This window comes from Eulemur rufifrons, chromosome 16, assembly GCF_041146395.1.
Source record: "Eulemur rufifrons isolate Redbay chromosome 16, OSU_ERuf_1, whole genome shotgun sequence".
Classification (NCBI taxonomy): Eukaryota; Metazoa; Chordata; class Mammalia; order Primates; family Lemuridae; genus Eulemur; species Eulemur rufifrons.
In genome coordinates this window covers 15,445,419-15,463,393 of record NC_090998.1, presented here as the reverse complement: position 1 = coordinate 15,463,393, position 17,975 = coordinate 15,445,419, and the positions used below count along the sequence as shown (strand labels likewise).

At 38.4% G+C, this 17,975-nt stretch overlaps 1 protein-coding gene across 2 annotated transcripts in view; it reads right to left on the bottom strand.

The window, feature by feature from the left end:
- The window catches only part of DERA (deoxyribose-phosphate aldolase), a 96,116-nt gene extending 83,853 nt beyond the window's left edge, over positions 1-12,263 (bottom strand). For both annotated transcript variants that reach the window (XM_069490165.1, XM_069490166.1), the window contains exon 1: positions 12,178-12,263. In XM_069490165.1, the coding sequence (XP_069346266.1) occupies positions 12,178-12,208 (31 nt within the window). In that variant the 5' untranslated portion in view covers positions 12,209-12,263. The remainder of the gene's footprint in view (positions 1-12,177) is intronic.
- Between the last annotated feature and the right edge of the window lie 5,712 nt (positions 12,264-17,975).

The window sequence follows — 17,975 nt, the reverse complement described above, 5'->3', positions numbered from 1 at the left end:
ACATCCCCAAAAAACAAAAACCAAAGACCAAGACAACGGGACAAGAGCAAAGATGTTGGGAGAGAGGAGGGGACGGGAATGGGGCCAAAAGACTCAGGACCTTCAAAGGAAGACTGAAGTGTCTAGGCTTGGTACACCAGGCAGTATGTAGCATTGTAAATTCCCAGAAAAGACAGCAATGCTTCCTTCAACAAACACTGATAAAAATAATTCCTTACATCACGAAAAGTACTGTTCTAAGGGACACGAAGGATATAGAGACCTGATAAACACAGATCCTACACTCAAGCCTCCAATTAATAGGGTATAACTAGAACATACAACACAAAACTGAAATCAGTAGGTACCAGGAGATTAGTAGCAAAAAGTCCAGCAGAAGAGATCAAGTGAGGCTTCATGGAGGAGGTGAAATGATGGATGACAGCAAGTATTTTAGGAAGATAATATAGGATCAACTGTAAATTACTGGAATAATGGCTACCATTTATTGATCATTCATCAAGTTAAGGGTGATTTAACTACATTTCTCATTTAATATTCACACTAACTCTCCCAGGTAGGCATTAGGTCCGTTTTACAGATAAGGAAACTGAAGCGTAGAGATTAAATTACTTGCTCGAGGTCATACCATACCTGTCAGGTGAAAATAGAAACAGCTAGAATGCTGTATATGCATTAATAGTCTCTAGAGTGAAAAACGTATTTACTCAATTCAATTATTTGGCTTATAATTTTAGCAAAATTTGACATTTCTATTTCCAGTCTTGAAAATTCCTACCTAACCTCAGTCACATACTCCCTGATAGCATTGTTTGGCTGTCCCCATTAATGCAATTATTTCCTTCGACTAAAGACAGAGAATACAATAATTTGATTAATTAAGATTACATACTTTTCATGAAATGAAGGAACATTCTAAAGGAACCAAATGATCAAAATAGCAAATCTGAGAAGATAAACATAACTTGTTCTATGTAAATAAACAAGAAAAAGTTTAACCAAATATGGATTTTCATGGGGTAAATGAGAAAGCCCAGACGTAAAAAACCAGCTATGAAGCCACCATTGTGATTTAGGTGTGTGATAAAGTGAGCCAAGCCTAGGAATAGAAGAAAAGAGGAAGAAATGAATCCATAAGATCTTTTTATGGATGAAACAGTAAGACTGTAATCAATACTCTGCCATGCAGAGGAACAAATGCAAAATAAAAGGCTCTGCTCACATAAAGATATATTAAGGTAAAGGGTACATTCATGAAACAGCTAGAGAAAAAGAAAATATATAATAATGTATCTAATCATTAGAGAAAGAGGGGAAAATGTAAACTGAGCACTGGAATTTAGAGCCTTGAAAGCCAGAAAAGACTGTACTGGCCAGAGAAGGAAGGGAAAGGTCTTAACTCCAAGCAAAGGGAACACTACAAACCTACGATTCCACTGAGGGGTCATTTTAAGGAACGAACAGAAGACCCAAAGAAGTTCAGAACTGGAAGGATTCCCAGAGATCATGGGTCTGGTTTTTTTTAAGACTGTTTTTTTGAGCAGTTTTAGATGGACAGCAAATTGAGCAGAAAGTACAGAGATTTCCCACATGCTCCTCTCCCCACACATGCATACCCACCCCCATTATCAACATCCCCCACTCGAGTGGTACAAATCTTACAACTGATGAACCTACACTGTCATGTGTCTGTTTTATAGATTTGGAAAGTACAAGCCAGGGCAGTGAAGTCCCCTCGCCGAAGGTCCCACGGTGAGATGCTATCAGAACTAGAACTAAAGTGCTTGGGTCCCGATCCTATATCCTTCTCAGATAAACCACAATGCATTCAGTGAAGCATAAACGGCCAGGTACAGATTCCTTGACATTCACTCCACAGGATGCCTAATGTCAAGTTGGCCTGTAAAAATAACTATTATCAAGCACCAAAATGACTAAATTTTCTTTAGGATGTAGAGAGAACTCTGCTTTGCTTTGAGACGATCTTCAGTATTATCTGCACCAATGCCTATTTTCTAGACTCTACATGCTAATCGCTAAGTCTCAAAATATCACTGTGTTACGTTAATTACTAGTTTAATGCTACAACCAAACACAGTATTCATCTGCAGACTGAAATTATAATTTTTTTCTTCTTGAAGACAGATCTATGAAAGCGTTTTCACTGAGAAAACCCATATTAGATCTTTGCCCAGCTCCAGAGATTTCCCACAGTAGTTTTAAATGGTTATCCAAAGGTTAATGCATGTAATGTTGACTAGTTAACCATTTCAAACAGGGCAGCTGCATATCCTGACGATGGGCAACGTTTGTTTTCCTTGACAAGAGTAAGGCAGTGCACCTCCCCAGAGATATGTTACAGTCTGATGAAGGGAAGCTTCTCAAGGGCAGGGCTCGCAACTTTTCTTGCTCTCTTATCTTCCACAAACACATGGATAGTGATGTGTTCACAGCAGGTGCTCTGCATACATGTTGAATGAATGACTCTGAGATCATAATAACGATTGCCTCCTGAAGCCAAAGTTTAAAGAAAAAGGAAAATAAACTCTGATTATAAAGACATAAAACTAAAATACGTTTCTTATTTCTTTGGAAAATTGCTGGAAGCATTTAAATTTCTCCCTACCTGCTGAAAAAAAAAAAAAAATACTCCCTCAAAACACCCCCATATATACAGAGCTTGAGCTTCTTCACCAAATACAAAAATAATAAAGATTGTCACAACCTACTTTCCTCCTTCAGTCCACAATACCAACTTAATTCATAATCTCCAGGAAATATGAGTATGTTCTTACTTCTAACAGACAGTTAACTGAATTACTCTTTCTGGTAGATAATCTCATGTCTTTAGCTAATGGGATTAGGGATCTGCCCCCTGAAGTCTCTGAGACTATGGAGAAGATACCCTCATGACAATTTCCAAAATCATCATGAAGAACACTGATTATATTTTTCCATCAGCCATTGGCACCATTTGAATAAAATATGGCCCTTTTCGAATACAGTGCACTTTTCAGATATATGCTCTTACTTAGCTACCTCCCCTCCTGATTTTTCCAATATGCCTTTCCATTCATTTTAACATATTTCTTCTTTTATTTTAATCAGAAAATAAATGGCTAATACTCTGCATATTTGCTTACAGACACTTTGCTTATCAAATATAAAAAATATGATATGTAAAGACAATAAGACAAAGGTAAAAATGACAGATGATTTGTCAAAAAATAATACATAGCAATTAAAGATTCTCTGACTCTGAGCCTGGGTCTACTCTACAGTTTGGCACATGGTTTTCTGCAATGTTCAGAACCATCCTGGGAGCCTGTGAAAATGGGCTCCTGGGCTTTGCCCCATAACATGAATAATGAAAGCTATTGTGGGGCTCAGAAATCTGTATTTTTAACAAGCATCTCAGGTGATTCTGATGCAGGGCCATAGCCCAGCCAAGCACACAGAAAGCTAGTGGAAAGGAGGGTAATGTAATGTATTGAAATAATCTCTCAGCATAGAGAGAGTCTGCCTTTCAATTCCAGTGTGGCCTCTAACTAGCCATGTGACCACAGATTTAACTTCCCTACGTCTCAGTTAACTCATCTGTAACAGAGGGGTGTTGGACTGATAGCTAAGATGCCTTTCTTCTAGGAAATCCTGTGATATGAAAAACAACAAACAGAGGTAGCTTTATACATGTGGACACTATTATTTTCCTAGAAAACAGTATTTGAAATATTCATAAGAAGTAATGTTTATTCAAGGATTTCTAAATCAGAGATAAGGAGTCTCTATACACATGCCAGATACCTAGTTCAATGTCCAATTTTAGACATTTGAATGAAATCTCACACACAGACACACACATGCCCATCTAAAGCTGTGGGGCAGGAGTGCGTCCATTAGGTGTTCAGTTGAAAAGCTTATCTGAATCTAGATTATGAGAGCAGATATTTTTTCCAGACTTTAAAGACCACAATCTTGACATCATTAACCACGTTCTGAAAAGAGCCAAGGCACCAGTTAAGTTGTACCTTTTGGGGAAGGCATTACCAGTGGCTACTCTTATCTCAGACTTTGCTTTGGGGGAAGAAGGTCTGACTGACTATACAAAGAGAGCCAGAAGTTGCAACCTAAGTGTCTCAACATTTTAAAAATCTGTATAGTTTGCAGGAGCTGAGATTAAACATTTATCCTTCTCTTGCAACCACTTTGGTTTCCAAGGAACTCAGTGTTACGGCTGAGGCAGGCTAAGGAGAGGTACATCCACAGACACACACACAACACACACCAAAGTTAACTGAAAAATTTCAAAGTCCCTTTTTATGCCTTTAACTCAAAGATGAACACATTTCAAGGTGACCCAATCCTCAAGTGACAGACAGTGTTTTAAAAGGGCCAGAGCTCTCCACTTAAACAATTTCTAGTGACATGTTTAAATCGCATCCTCAAGGGCGCTGTCTGCTGTCTCATTTGCTAGTCTTTCTTTACTGGCAGAGGCATCCCATTTTTAAATGAGTGCTTGAAGTTTGTCTTCCTTCCTAATAATTAAAATCCACAGGGCTTAGATGCTTAAAAAACTGTTTTTTAACTTAGCAGGCACCATAGAGGACTTTTAATTATTTAATTATACAACAAACCCAAATTATTACTTTATAGTTTTTTTCTATTTATCAGAACAGGATCAGAATAATAAAAGACAGTATCATCATTTATGCTTACAAGCAAAAGGTAAAGGACTTCAAAGGTAAAATCAAAGTTAACATTCACAAAAGGATGCCCCATTTAAAATCTAAAATGTCCATCATTATTATATTGACTCTGTGTATGTATTTCATACCTAGACTATGAAGGATGCTTTTACTCTCTTCACTAAAATATTACTCTTGGCCGTTAGAGTATAATGAGATGATTACATTAGAAATCTGAAAATTGGGTTCCTATAGTTAATGAAACATGCCAGGCTGCTTTTGCTTGATGCCTTTGCAGAAACTATTCCGTCAGAAATATCCTTTCCAAAAAAATCTCCTCTAGATCGTCTATGAATTCATCTTTAGCTTTCCCATCCTACCATGTTTCAGTTGTCAGTTTTATTATATTATATGCAATGATTTATATGAATATCTCCGTTGATTGATTGTGAGCTATAGGAAAGCAGAGACTGGGTCAGGCCCACCTTGGTATCCCAGCCACCATCATGAGCAACAAGTAACAAGTGCCAAAAACAGCAGGCACTCCACATCAGGGGTTATTTAAATATGTATTTTTATATATTTATAATTTCTGTTCCTGAACAATTGTCCAACCACTGGGGTGGGGCTGACGGAGGAGGTGAGCAAGGTAGGTGTTTGAGCCAGGTTGGGAAGCAGACACCACTATGGCCCAGGGTGGGACATGGAGCCAAAACAGGTGGAGAGGGCCTCATGCACGGAGTAGCCCAGAGTCCAATCACTAGGAGGGGATCTGCACAAAGGGGCTGCCAGAAACCGGAGTCAAAGCACAAGCAGGGTGAGGAGGGTATCTCCATGGAGAGGCTGCCTGGCCCAGAGTGCCACAGACCAACTACTAGGGTAAGGTGGGCAGCAGCCTGCTGCAGGAAGCCGGACACAGGCAGGACCAAGAAGGCACCCTCATGAGAGGGCTGCCCAGCTCAGGGTGTCAGAGCCTGAGAACACTGAGAAGAATGTCTACCGGGGATAGGAGAAGTCCAGCCCCGCATGTGGAGTATTCCAAACATGGAAAAGGTGAAAACTGGAATAAAGCCTATGGTGTTGGACCAGAACTGACGGTATCAGTGTGAACTCATGGTTTTCACTACATAGATAGAGACAGATGATAGGTAGACACAGAAGTAAATGTGTGTGTGTAGTGCATGCATTTTTCAGCTCTGCTAACTGAGGGACTTGAGAACAGAGACACCCAGTCACATGAGCATACCTAGTCCTCGGATCTTGGCTTCTAAATATTATCCACTGAAAGAAATGCTCCTTAGAGAAAGAGCTGACTCCAGTGCTGGGAAAGGGAAATTATAAAATAAGCCAAAAACACCTTATTTAAAAAATAGTTGGGAGGAAGGGGCATGTCAGAAAGAAAGAGAAGCCACCTTCAAGGGTCTGCAAAATCTGAAACAATTTGAATATTAAAACAAACAATAATAGTGACAATTATAATTCATTGAGAAAATAGGAAACCTCAAAGGATACTAATGTAAATAAACATATAAATAAATGAAATGCTTGCAGAGGAACAGCATACTTAAATAGTTTCAAAGTACTTCCCCATAAAATATATACTAATTACAAAGGTTAATAAGTAAACTTACAGTGAAGAAGCCTGCCAAACACCACCTTAATCAAGTGATCAAAGCATCATCAATAATGAGGCAAATCAAAAGTACATATTATCAATAGGATGCAAAGAGAAGACACCATTGTTTCTACTGTAACACTGTAATATGAAAATAATTATTTTTATTTATGATTTTTATGAAGTTATTATCCTTCCAGGAGTATGGATTATAAACCAGCATAAAAATTCTTTTTTGCTATACTTTTTGTAACTCTGAAGTAATCTCAAACTTTTAGGGAAGTTGTAAGTGTATTCTTGCCAAAGATGCATAATCTAAATTTAACCATGAAAAAAAATGAGCAAATAGAAACTGAGGAACATTCTATAAAATAATTGGCCTGCATGCTTCAAAAAAATAAAGATCCCGCAAGTCCAATGAAATACTGAGCAATTATATCAGACAAGAAGACTAAAGAGAAAAGATAACTACAGGCAACGTGTAATTCTGAACTGGATCTTTCTAAAATAAAGGACTTCATTTGGACAACTGGCTAAAACTGAATGAGGTTTGCGGATGAGATGGTATTAAATAGATATCAATGTTGCCTGTAATCCCAGCTACTCAGGGGGCTAAGGTGGGAGGATCACTTGAGTGCAGGCATTCAAAATGGCAGTGAGCTATGATTGTGCCACTGCACTCCAGCCTGGGTGACAGAGAGGGACCCTGTTCTCTTAAAAACATTTTTTTAATTTAAAAAATATGTATCAGTGTTAATGTCTCATTTTTATGGCTATACTAAAGTATCTATGGGTGGTAGGGCTTCGTGCAAGTCAACTATTTTCCTCAAATTGTTCAGAGGGAAAAGTTCTTTGTGTTGCACTTTCAACTTCCCTAAAAATTTGAGATTATTTCCAAGTTTAACAAAAGTACAGCAAAAAAGAATTTTTATGCTGGTTTGTAATCAATACTCCATGGAAGGATAATAACTTCATCATTATAAAAATCATAATTAAATAAAAATAATCATTTTCATATTACAGTATCTTTCTCCCCTACCATATGGTAAATATACTTCTCAATACCTAGAACATTATATATATGTGAGAGAAAGAGAGACAGACACACTCCTGCTGCTGCATCAATACTTGTACTGTTCCAGTTCTGATGGGGCCCCTGATTTTATTTATTGGAAAGGCAGTATTACAGGATGAAGGTAAGTGTGTAACATGGAGAAAAATGTACCTAGAGGCAGCATTGATGTGAAGCTAAGGGTAAAGAACTTGTAATCAGAAGTTCTGCATTTGAGTCATGACCTTGACTCTTACTAGCTCTGAGACATTAAGCAAGTTACTTATGCTTTCTGAGCTAGTTTTCTCATCCATGAAATGAGAACAAAAATTCTCATCCTACCACAAAGGATTCCTGGAAGAATTAAAAGAGATAATGTTTGTAAGAGTACTCCATTAAATCTAAAGAAAAAAACATATAAAATGCATTTGTATGTATACTTTTATATACGTACGAACATTAAGTATTAAGGAGAAAAATACTGGTTTCAGACACAAAACCCCCATTAACTTAAAATATGGTACAATTTTATTGTTTAAAAAAATCTCAAGTTAACTCCACTTGGGAAATTCCCTGCAAAAATCTAAAAAATTTTAAATTCTATCTTACCATCTGAGCTAAGAGTTAGAATCAAATTTTCACATGCCACCTAGTAAAGAATATGCCACTTTGTTTTTTTTTTTATTTAAGTAGGGATTGACTTTTGTAACTCACTTTAATGTCCCCATCTCAATGAAAATAATAATAAACACTGGGGATCCTTAAAAGGTGATATTAGGTCATTTTTCACTTGAAATCCATAGATTCCTTAAACTGTTTGCCTTGTTTAGGACCAAAGAGATTTCAGTTCCATTTCTCAGGAAACTATTAAAACAAGTCCTAGACTTAGAAATCCAGAACAAAAAAAGTCACCCCAAATCAACAAAACAAAATTATTAAGTATTTCACTATTGCTATTTAATTTTTGTACCTAAAGAACACATCAAGAGCCAGGTGCAGTGGCATGTGCCTGTAGTCCCAGCTACTCCAAGAGGCTGAGGCAGAAATATCTCTTAAGCCTAGGAGTTCAAGAGCCCTACTTTGATCAGCATAGTGCCTTGCACATAGCTAGCGCTCTATGTCAACCACTATTGTTATAGCCAGCACTTAAGCAGTGTCTGGCTCACAGCAAATGTTAAATAAAGAGAAGAATTATTGTGTAATCATCCTGTGCCTTGCCTATCTTTAAGAGTTAAGATTCTGTACCAAAACTTTAAAAATGATAACTTTGGAGTGGAAAGTCACCATCACTAAAGCCAGCATTCTATACCCAAATTATGCCTTAGCAGGAGCGGCAGACATGAGCTCCCTATACCCTAATTCTTATCTGAGTAAGTTCTTTTAATGGGAAAATAAAGATTGTAATACAAGATCAGAACAATCAATAATCAGAACCCATTTAAGGAGCGGTCTATGTGATCTATCTAATTTTGTAGACAAAAATAAATGGAAAATAACTGCATATTGCATTTGTAATTATTTTAATTGTAGCTCTGGCTTGACACCCAGCTCCTGAACCAGACCTAGTTCTGTGAAGGCAGTGACCATCTATCTAGTCTGTCTTATAACCCCAGGGCCTAGGGTAACACTACTCAGTATAGAATTGGTACTCAATAACTACTTGTTGAAGGAATAAATGTGCTCCTTAAAATATAAAATCACATCATGGTTCTAGGTTCAGCAACTAGACAGAGCTGATCTCCTTTATCCATGTTTTAAACCAATAAACTGCCCTTTCTGTTTGTTTTGGTTTGGATTACAGAAGGTACCTTTACAGAGCAAAATAGTCCTTACACTCACCAGTAATCATGATCACTGATGATTTCACCTGTGGATATATGCCTGAAACAATCTCTTGTCAACTCAATACAGGAAATACATAGAATTGTCCCCAATTCCTCCCAGTTAAAGATTAGTTTTTAATTACTTTTTTTCTGTTTTTCAGGTATCTTTCCTTTTTGGCACAAGAGTTTTCAGATATACAGATACAGAGCAGGGAGATCCTTAGAAGTCACCTAATACAGCATCTCCATTTTCCAGATGCTTCCAGAGACAATCATATTTGAAAGGAAGCCACACTGTCTACATCCTTCATAAGCCTACTGAGATATCTTTAAAGATGGAAGTGACAAAATTGAATCTTAATGATATTCAGAAAGATGAAAAAGGTCCAGTACTTTACAGCACCTGTGCATGCCCAGGGGCCCAGGTGGATTCCCCAGTTCCCCCAAGCAAGAAGTAGTTCTAAATTCCCTCCTTCCTTCATTCAACATTTTTGAGGGCTTTCTGTGTGCCAAACACCACTCTAGGTGCCTGAGATACATAAGTAAACGAAAGATTACTGCCCATGTGGCATCTCCACTTTAGGAACAAGAGGAATCTAAGAAAACAGACAGAAGGACATCTGTACATTTTAATAGACCACATAGGCCATAATAGTAATAGTAGCACTCCATAGTACCTTTGAGATTATTAGGCCAGTGGTTCTCAAACTTGGGTATGCTTCAGAGGACTTGTTAAAACTCCAAATGCTGGGCTCCATCCTCTAACATTAAAGTTAGAGGGTTTGTTCCCTATTTGGAAAACATTTTCCACACATCCACACTAAAGAATGTTTTCCTTGAAGGGTTTTTAACCATGACAGTCAGGTTTAGTCTCAAAAGAACTCTATTTTTATTTATTTTATTTATGTTATTTTTTTTTTTTGAGACAGAGTCTCACTCTGTTGCCCTGAGTAGAGTGCAGTGGTGTCGTTCGTCATAGCTCACAGCAACCTCAACCTCCTGGGCTCCAGCAATTCTCCTGCCTCAGCCTCCAGAGTAGCTGGGGCTACAGGCATGCACCACCATGCCCAGATAATTTTTCTATTTTTTTTTTTATAGGATTGGGGGTCTCACTCTTGCTCAGGCTGGTCTACCAACTCCTGACCTCAAGCAATCCTCCAACCTCAGCTTCCCAAACTGCTAGGATTACAGGCGTGAGCAACTGTGCCAGTCTATTTTTTTTTTTTAAAGTCCATGAGCTAGAAGTATATACAGTACAGTAAAATACAAATAACAGTGATTCAACTAGTAACAATCTTTTTAGTGCTAATTGAATTCTTATAATAAACATGAAATTCTTTTGTTATAAGGAAACAAAAAGTTAATTTCTTTTAAAAATTATTAAAAAGTCTTTAAATTAGAAAACTATAAAAACATTATCAGTTTATATATTGCATAAATTAATACTGAATGATTTTTTTTCCTAGTACATAATTCAAATAATTTATTTTAGCATTTTAGACTAAACCTGTTTGGATTAAGGATTAATACTAGTTGGGGGAAAAAACTGCTTTTAAGATAGAAAATAATAAAATCCAAGCTATAATCATTTCAAGAACTGAATAAAAATCAGATTTGCTATTATTCTACATGGCAATTGTTTTTGTCTATACTGTTACTTCTCAACAAACGAATGGAAGTGATTCTAATTACTGTAAACAAAGAAATCAAAAATGATTTATTTCTTGAAAGAAAAATAAAAAACTTTTAAGCTTTGGAAAATTGTGGCACATCCTCTACGTGTACACAGTCACACAGACATATCCCTAGGGATACCAAGGTAAGACACATCACCTCATCTCCATCCACCATCTTCAAGGATCTTCCAAACTAGGAAACAGGCCTTTATTACTGAGTCCATGTTCCAGAGATAGGACTAGAGTTTAAAATATAATCTGCTACAGGACAGTGACTAAAACAAAATCAACCAGATGAGGAAATCAACTGTCTTTATAAAGACAGATTTAGTCTCTTACCATTCAAAAAAATTCCAGAACACCTCTTTAAGTCTAGACTGTTTAATGAGAACATTCACTCTCACGAGGGAAAAAAAAAGTACAGTATGTATTACATACAAGTTATAGCTAATATCTCAAACTTAGCCCCTAATTATTCTAATACTAACTAGGTGCCCACAAAGTACCAAGCACTTTACAAATATTCTCTTATTTAATTTCTAAACCGATTTATGAGGTACCATTTTACAGATGAAGAAACTTAAGCAGAGTGCTTAATCTACTCAAAGTCACAAAGATAAGAAGTTAAAGTTCCAGGATACAAAGATATCCAAACTGTAATACTTAAACTGAGATGCTTAACCTTTGGCTTGACCATGGTTTTGCTGTTTGAATTACAAATTTTTCACATTTTAGGAAATTTGAACCAAGTTTTCTTGCCCGTAGTATTTGAACTAATATTAATAAGATGAAAAGCGGTGAAATGATACAGGCACTTTTAAAATCTTTGTACATCTAGAATCACACTTGCAATGTTATACTTGTAGCACAGAAAAACCTGACAATTTCACCACCAGCACGGCCACTTCGGGGATACAGTTGTGTTAAAATTATCTACAGAAATCCAGCATTAAATCGCACAGGTATTCGATTAAGAGGAAGGAGAAAAGAAGGTTTTTATCTGGTTTTGTTTGGGGGCTTTTGGATTTTTGCTGTTATTGTTTGTTTTTCAGCAGCCAGGGAGCTAACGAGTGAACGAACAGGTTGGAAGACGAAAATCTAATCCCTTCCCACTTCCGCTTACAAAAATAAAGCTTGGGTGCAAAGGCAGGCGGCGTCACTGTGCCCAAGAATTAAGCCTCTCGGGCTCGGCCGCTGTGGAGGGTGGGTGCGGACCCGACGCCACCGCTTCCCGCCCCGGCGAGAACGCCTCGGGGACCCACGACCAGGACCCCGGGCGGCGCTAGACGCGGTGGAGAGGACAGGGGGCGACCCGCGGGCCCCTTACCGAGCTCGGTGCCCTGATTGTGCGTGGACATGGCGCGAGCCGCTCCGCAGCCGCCTGCTCGTCAGCGCCCGCCTCACCCCGGCGCCCGGCCCTTCCTCCTTCCCGCCCGCCCGCCGCGCCCCGCCCCTGGCCCGCTCCCGGGGCGGCGCGGTCGGGACCCGGGTCTCAGGCTCCAGGAGGAAGTCCTGCCGCCCCGCCCCCGTCCTCCCCGCGAGGTGCGGAACTGGAGCGCTAACTAGCTCCCGAAAATAATGCTCCGCGTTTGAAAATGTTTACGTTGCCAATTGCACCGAATAAAAACATCGTTAGAAACTTGTAACTGTAAGATTACATAACAAAAGGGGAGAGGATCCCTCTCACTTATGTCCACGTGCAGAGCTCTGCAGCCTCAGTCCTGAAATGTCAGCAGCGATCCCTTGGCCTTGTAAGGGCAACCAGTGAGCATAAATCAAGGACCCCACAGCGTACTAGGACTTTAGACTTCATGACAAGCAGCTGTGTGGCCGGAAAAGCGCAAGGGCTTAGGAGTGAGAAGACCTGGTTTCTAGGCCTAGCTCTGGCAGTAATTAAATGTGTGACAGTGAGCAAATCAACTGCCTGAGTTTCGTTTTCCCCATCTGTAAGAGGACAATTCTTGGTCTCTAAAATTCTATGATTCTGTGATACTAAGATTCCCTTCAGCCTGACTTCTGTGTGACCAAGAGGTTAATATCATCTAGAATCACTCAACAGCCTAGATATAGTCAACTCATCTGTACTCATAATTAAAAGCACCTGTGAAGGAAAGCAAACTTTTAGTTATGGCTTATCTACCATGAGCCAGTTATTGTGCTAGGTGCTATCAGATGTATGATAGCATTTGATTTTCAGAACAGTCCCGCCAAGTGTATATTATATTTCCATTACTATACCTACACCAAAGTTCTGAATAGACAGGTGTGAACCAGTGTGAATCTGAAAAAGCCAATCCTTCAAGATGGATCCCAAGTGGCTAACTGGACCTAGATTTAAAATACAGCAAGCAGCCATTTGCTGACTAGAGGTCACACATGTACTCCCACTTCCCAGCAAACCCACACCTTTCTTCAATTTTGTGGCTCCAGAGCTCACCTGAACCAACCCAATCAGAACTCGCTTAAGTCATTCATTTGCATAAACTGACCTGATTGCGGACCTGGGCAGGAACATCTGCCTCAAAATGTGAGGTCTCCTTTTGTTCTCTGGAATATATCTTCGTTTTACACCAAAGGCTAACACCTTTCCAGTTTGCAAACTGTTCACTGGAATAAACTCTCTTTCCTACAAATTCCTTTTCAGAAGACTTTGTTCACAGAGACATCCAGGTATAGTCAAAATAGAGTGGGTTCCAAATGGGCAAATCCCACTAATATACCAGCTCTTCCATTTAATACTAGTTGGTTCTAGAAATGTTACTTATTGACACACCTTGTGCTTTACACACCTTGCAAAGTTGTGTGTAAAGCACCTAGTACGCAACATGGCACATAGTAGATGCTCGATAAATGGAAACTTAATGTTATTGTCAGGTCCACACGGTAATTATTGAGCTAACAATTAAACAAGAACAGTAATTCTTGTCTTATTCCTCTATACTTTCAGCCTTGTCTACACACAGCTGCTGTTGAATGTTTTGGATGTGTTTACATCCTATTCATATATATAATAGAATTTACCTTTATTTTTATTTTAACCCTAAGAAAGAGAAAAGCAGGCCCTCAAAGCCTAGAGCTGGCCTGAAACTCATCACTAGGCTGTGGTATTCCCTGGTTGAACATAAACAATTTCACAGAACACCACCATCAGCCAAAGTCATTGTGACTATAATGAATCAATAAAAATGAGACTACTCATAATCACATCTGATGACAGAAAAACCATGAATATTGTCGAGAAACAGCCCTCAATCCTAGCTAATATGTAACTGTCATTTCCTTACCCATTAGTTCTAGCCTCACTCCATTCTTCTAGCCTGCATTCTTCTTGTGTTTTAGGTAAGAATTAAGATACCCTACTGTAGAATTATTACCACTTCCGGCCAGCATCCAATCCAGAGCAAGGCCATTGAACCCTCCCCAAATCACCTACCACAAGGCCAAATTCTGTGTCTTTTTTTTTTTTTTTTTTTTTTGAGACATAGTCTCACTCTGTCGCCCTAGCTAGAGTGCCGTGGAGTCAGTCTAGCTCACAGCAACCTCAAACTCCTGGGCTCAAGCAATCCTTCTGCCTCAGCCTCCCGAGTAGCTGGGACTACAGGCATGCGCCACCATGCCTGGCTAATTTTTTCTGTTTTTAGTTGTCCAGCTAATTTCTTTCTATTTTTTTAGTAGAGACGGGGTCTCGCTCTTGCTCAGGCTGGTCTCAAACTCCTTGAGCTCAAACGATCCACCTGCCTCAGCCTCCCAAGTGCTAGGATTACAGGCATGAGCCACCGCGCTTGGCCTTTCTGTGTCTTTTCTAACACTCTCTTACTGAGACACTTCACAGTTCCCCATAGTTAGCATTATCCTTTGTCACAATAGCCAATAAGCCCAATTTTGTCCAACTACAGGTGTATTCCTGGTGGTCTTTGGCTGGAGAGCATTGATATCCCTAAAAGCTACAAAGGCAATAAATTAAATTCTATTTTTAGGGGTAGATACAACTCCAAGCCAGATTCCCTGCCACTCATTATGTAAATTTATTAAAACAAAAAAGCTGTGATATCCTAACTTAGCTGAAAAAACAGAATCAAGGCAGCCTCCTAAAGCAACCAGGTTAGCACTGTATCTGACAAGAATTTCCCAAGGACTTTTTCTAAAATTGACCCGTTGCATAGTACTAGTCTAGACTTAATCTATGCAGTTTAAAAGTGTGTTAAATTGGCAGCATTCAGAGAGCTAGTAGAGATAGTATGCAAAAAATTAGTTTCTTTAATGTAGAAAGTTCCCAAGTTTCACTTTGTGAAGGTCCCTTTTCAATTTATTTTCTTCTGAAACTTCTGAAGTATCCCTAAGGCAAGGCCTCTCAAAGAAAGATTTAAAGACCATTACATTGGAATCACCTAATAAATAGCTCTTTTCTAAAGCAGATTCTAGACTGCACCACAGCCCTATAGAATCAGAATCTCCAGGACCCTCAAATCTGTATTTTTAACAAATTCCTTCAAATGAAGTTTATGAAAATAAATGTAAAGAACCACCAATCCAGAGGCAGAGGAGAGTAAACTATGCAGGCCAATCTGGAGCCATAGCCCAAAAGTGGCTCTTACAAGAGTAAAATTTCTTTAAAGTATTATTATATTTCCATGCATGTAAACTTAGTAGGCCACTCCTGTTTATGGATGCTTAATATAAAATCGTCAAACAAATTACTTGTCTTCCCACCCTCCTCCCTCCTTGTTCAATTATATTAAAGCTTTAGGAATATATAATATTTTCCTTGAAGCTTCTAAGAACATACCTGTCCTGGGAAACAGAAGTAATACAAATTTTAAGTTCAAAAGGGCATGGACCATTTCTTGGGTTTGCATAGGGTTTCAGTAGAGTACTTGGCACACGGTAGGCTATGAACAGTTGTTAGATGAATGAATGTATATTGCTGTCTTTGCTACTTTTCTTACAGCACCTATTGCTTTATCCAGTCCAATTTCATTTGATGTAGTCTCTAATCCTATGATTTCTAAGAGCAGTTATTCACAGGTTCATTAGGTAAATAACCACTTAAACAATGGACCGTCAGCCAGTATTTCCAGGTTACATGGGGAAAAGTATAGAAGCAGGGAGGACTAGGGAAGAGTGTGAATATTAGAATCAAAATATTCCAGAACTGGAGGGAGACTTACAGAACATCTAATTCCTAGTTCATAGTAAAATAAGAATTATACTGAGTCTTTTATGAAGCTAAATTTATTCAATTTAAAGAACAGTCCTTCATTCTGAGACTATGTTGTTCACTACCAAGTTGAATTTTAAAATGTCCTTTCCTTTATGAAGATTGTGGTAGTAGATAGTTCTTTTTTTTTTAATAGCCTTACTTGGCAAGATAAAAAGCAGAGCATTCTATCTTGCCCACCCCCACTTTTTTTAAGTCTATTGGCCATGAAATTCCAAAGGTTAGAATCACTGATAAAATATGTTACTAATATTAAATGCTTCCTATGAATTATGTCCTTTATATCAATTATTTGATATTTTAAAAAATCTATTAATATTTGAGATACTTCCCCCAAAAATCTATGTGTGAAAACTATTTCCTTCCTGTACAGATAAAGAAATTGAGGCTCAGAGGGCTAGACATTGTGGCTCACGCCTGTAATTCTAGCATTTTGGGAGGCTGAGGCTGGAGGACTGCTTGAGCCTAACAACATGGCGAGACCCCCATCTCCACAAAAAAAAGAAAGAACAGAAAAAAACCAAGGCTCCGAGAGATTAGTCTGTAAGAGCTACAGGATTGCTTAAAACCCAAGCAATAGAGCCTTATAGACCACACACTTACTGTTCCCTACTGTCTCTTGGAAACAAATTTATTAGACAAACCACTTAACCTCACTGAAATTCAGGTTTCCCATATATAAAATGGTATACTACCTCATTGAATTATTGGTAGAGATTAAAAAGTAACACATTTTAACATAAACATGTAACATAAGGCACTAAATAAATACTATTTCCATACTCGTCCTTAAACTAAAATCAGTTATTTTCCACTTGACCAAGTTCCACTCTTTCATTAAAGTGATTCAACCTATAAAGTATTATTACTGTTCCTTAGGTATCATATAGATGCATACTTAGTTGGGCCTCTTTTCCATAGGCAAATTTGTTAGATACCCCATTTCTCCAGGAACTCTACTGATCTAAAGTCACACTGGTCTTGGTGACACTATGTCACACTCACAATTGTGCATTTCTATAGATAAGCAAACAAAAACTAAGGCTCCTTTTGGGAATGTTCTTGCTGTAATTTTTTTTTTTTTTTTTTCAGGTATCCCCCCAGTGTAAGAGAGCAACATGCACAGTAAATTACATAATAACCTGATAGAAAATACTTTTTAAGATATTAGTCTCTTAGATGTATAACATAAGCAAGGTATCTAATAGAGAGAGATTTTCCTTTGGTCTTTTTCAATGTTTTGTTGTGGCTCCCTTCTGAAAAATTACATCCATTTTCCACCCGCCTTGGTCTCAAAGAAGACAAGGCAGCTAGATTAGTACTTCTGTTGAATTTAAGCAACTACTAAAAATTATAACCTGTAAATTAATATAAATTATCGTACATCTTTGCTATTTTGTAGCTATTAAAAAGAATGTGTTGAACTTTTACTGACAATTGAATAACCACACTCAATGCTGGTTTCCTGGAAGAAACCTCTGGATGACACTAAACCTGAGAAGTAATGATTCATAAAAAGGTAAATGACTAATATTAGGTGGGAACTTGGGATATCGTGACCTACTGGGCAATAGGACCTAGAGAGGAGACCCTGGAGGACGAATAGAATGGGAAGCCAAGGAAAAGCTAGATTCTTCCTGGGTGACTGAATCTCACACCAGCTGAGGCAGCCATAGGTTCCCTGGAGAGGCAAGGGCTTTGAGTAGGTTCCTGCCATGTTTGATTCTTCAGCCCAGAGGATGGCCTGCTGCATGTGGGGTAACTAGAAAATAGTCCCTGGTCTGACATGATTTGGTGCTAATTCAGGGACTTGTTTCAATAGTTGCAACACACCACCCACCTTTCTAGGCAAAGGGAGTACTGATGAAGATGGAAAATATACAAGATAATTTCATACAGTGTTAACC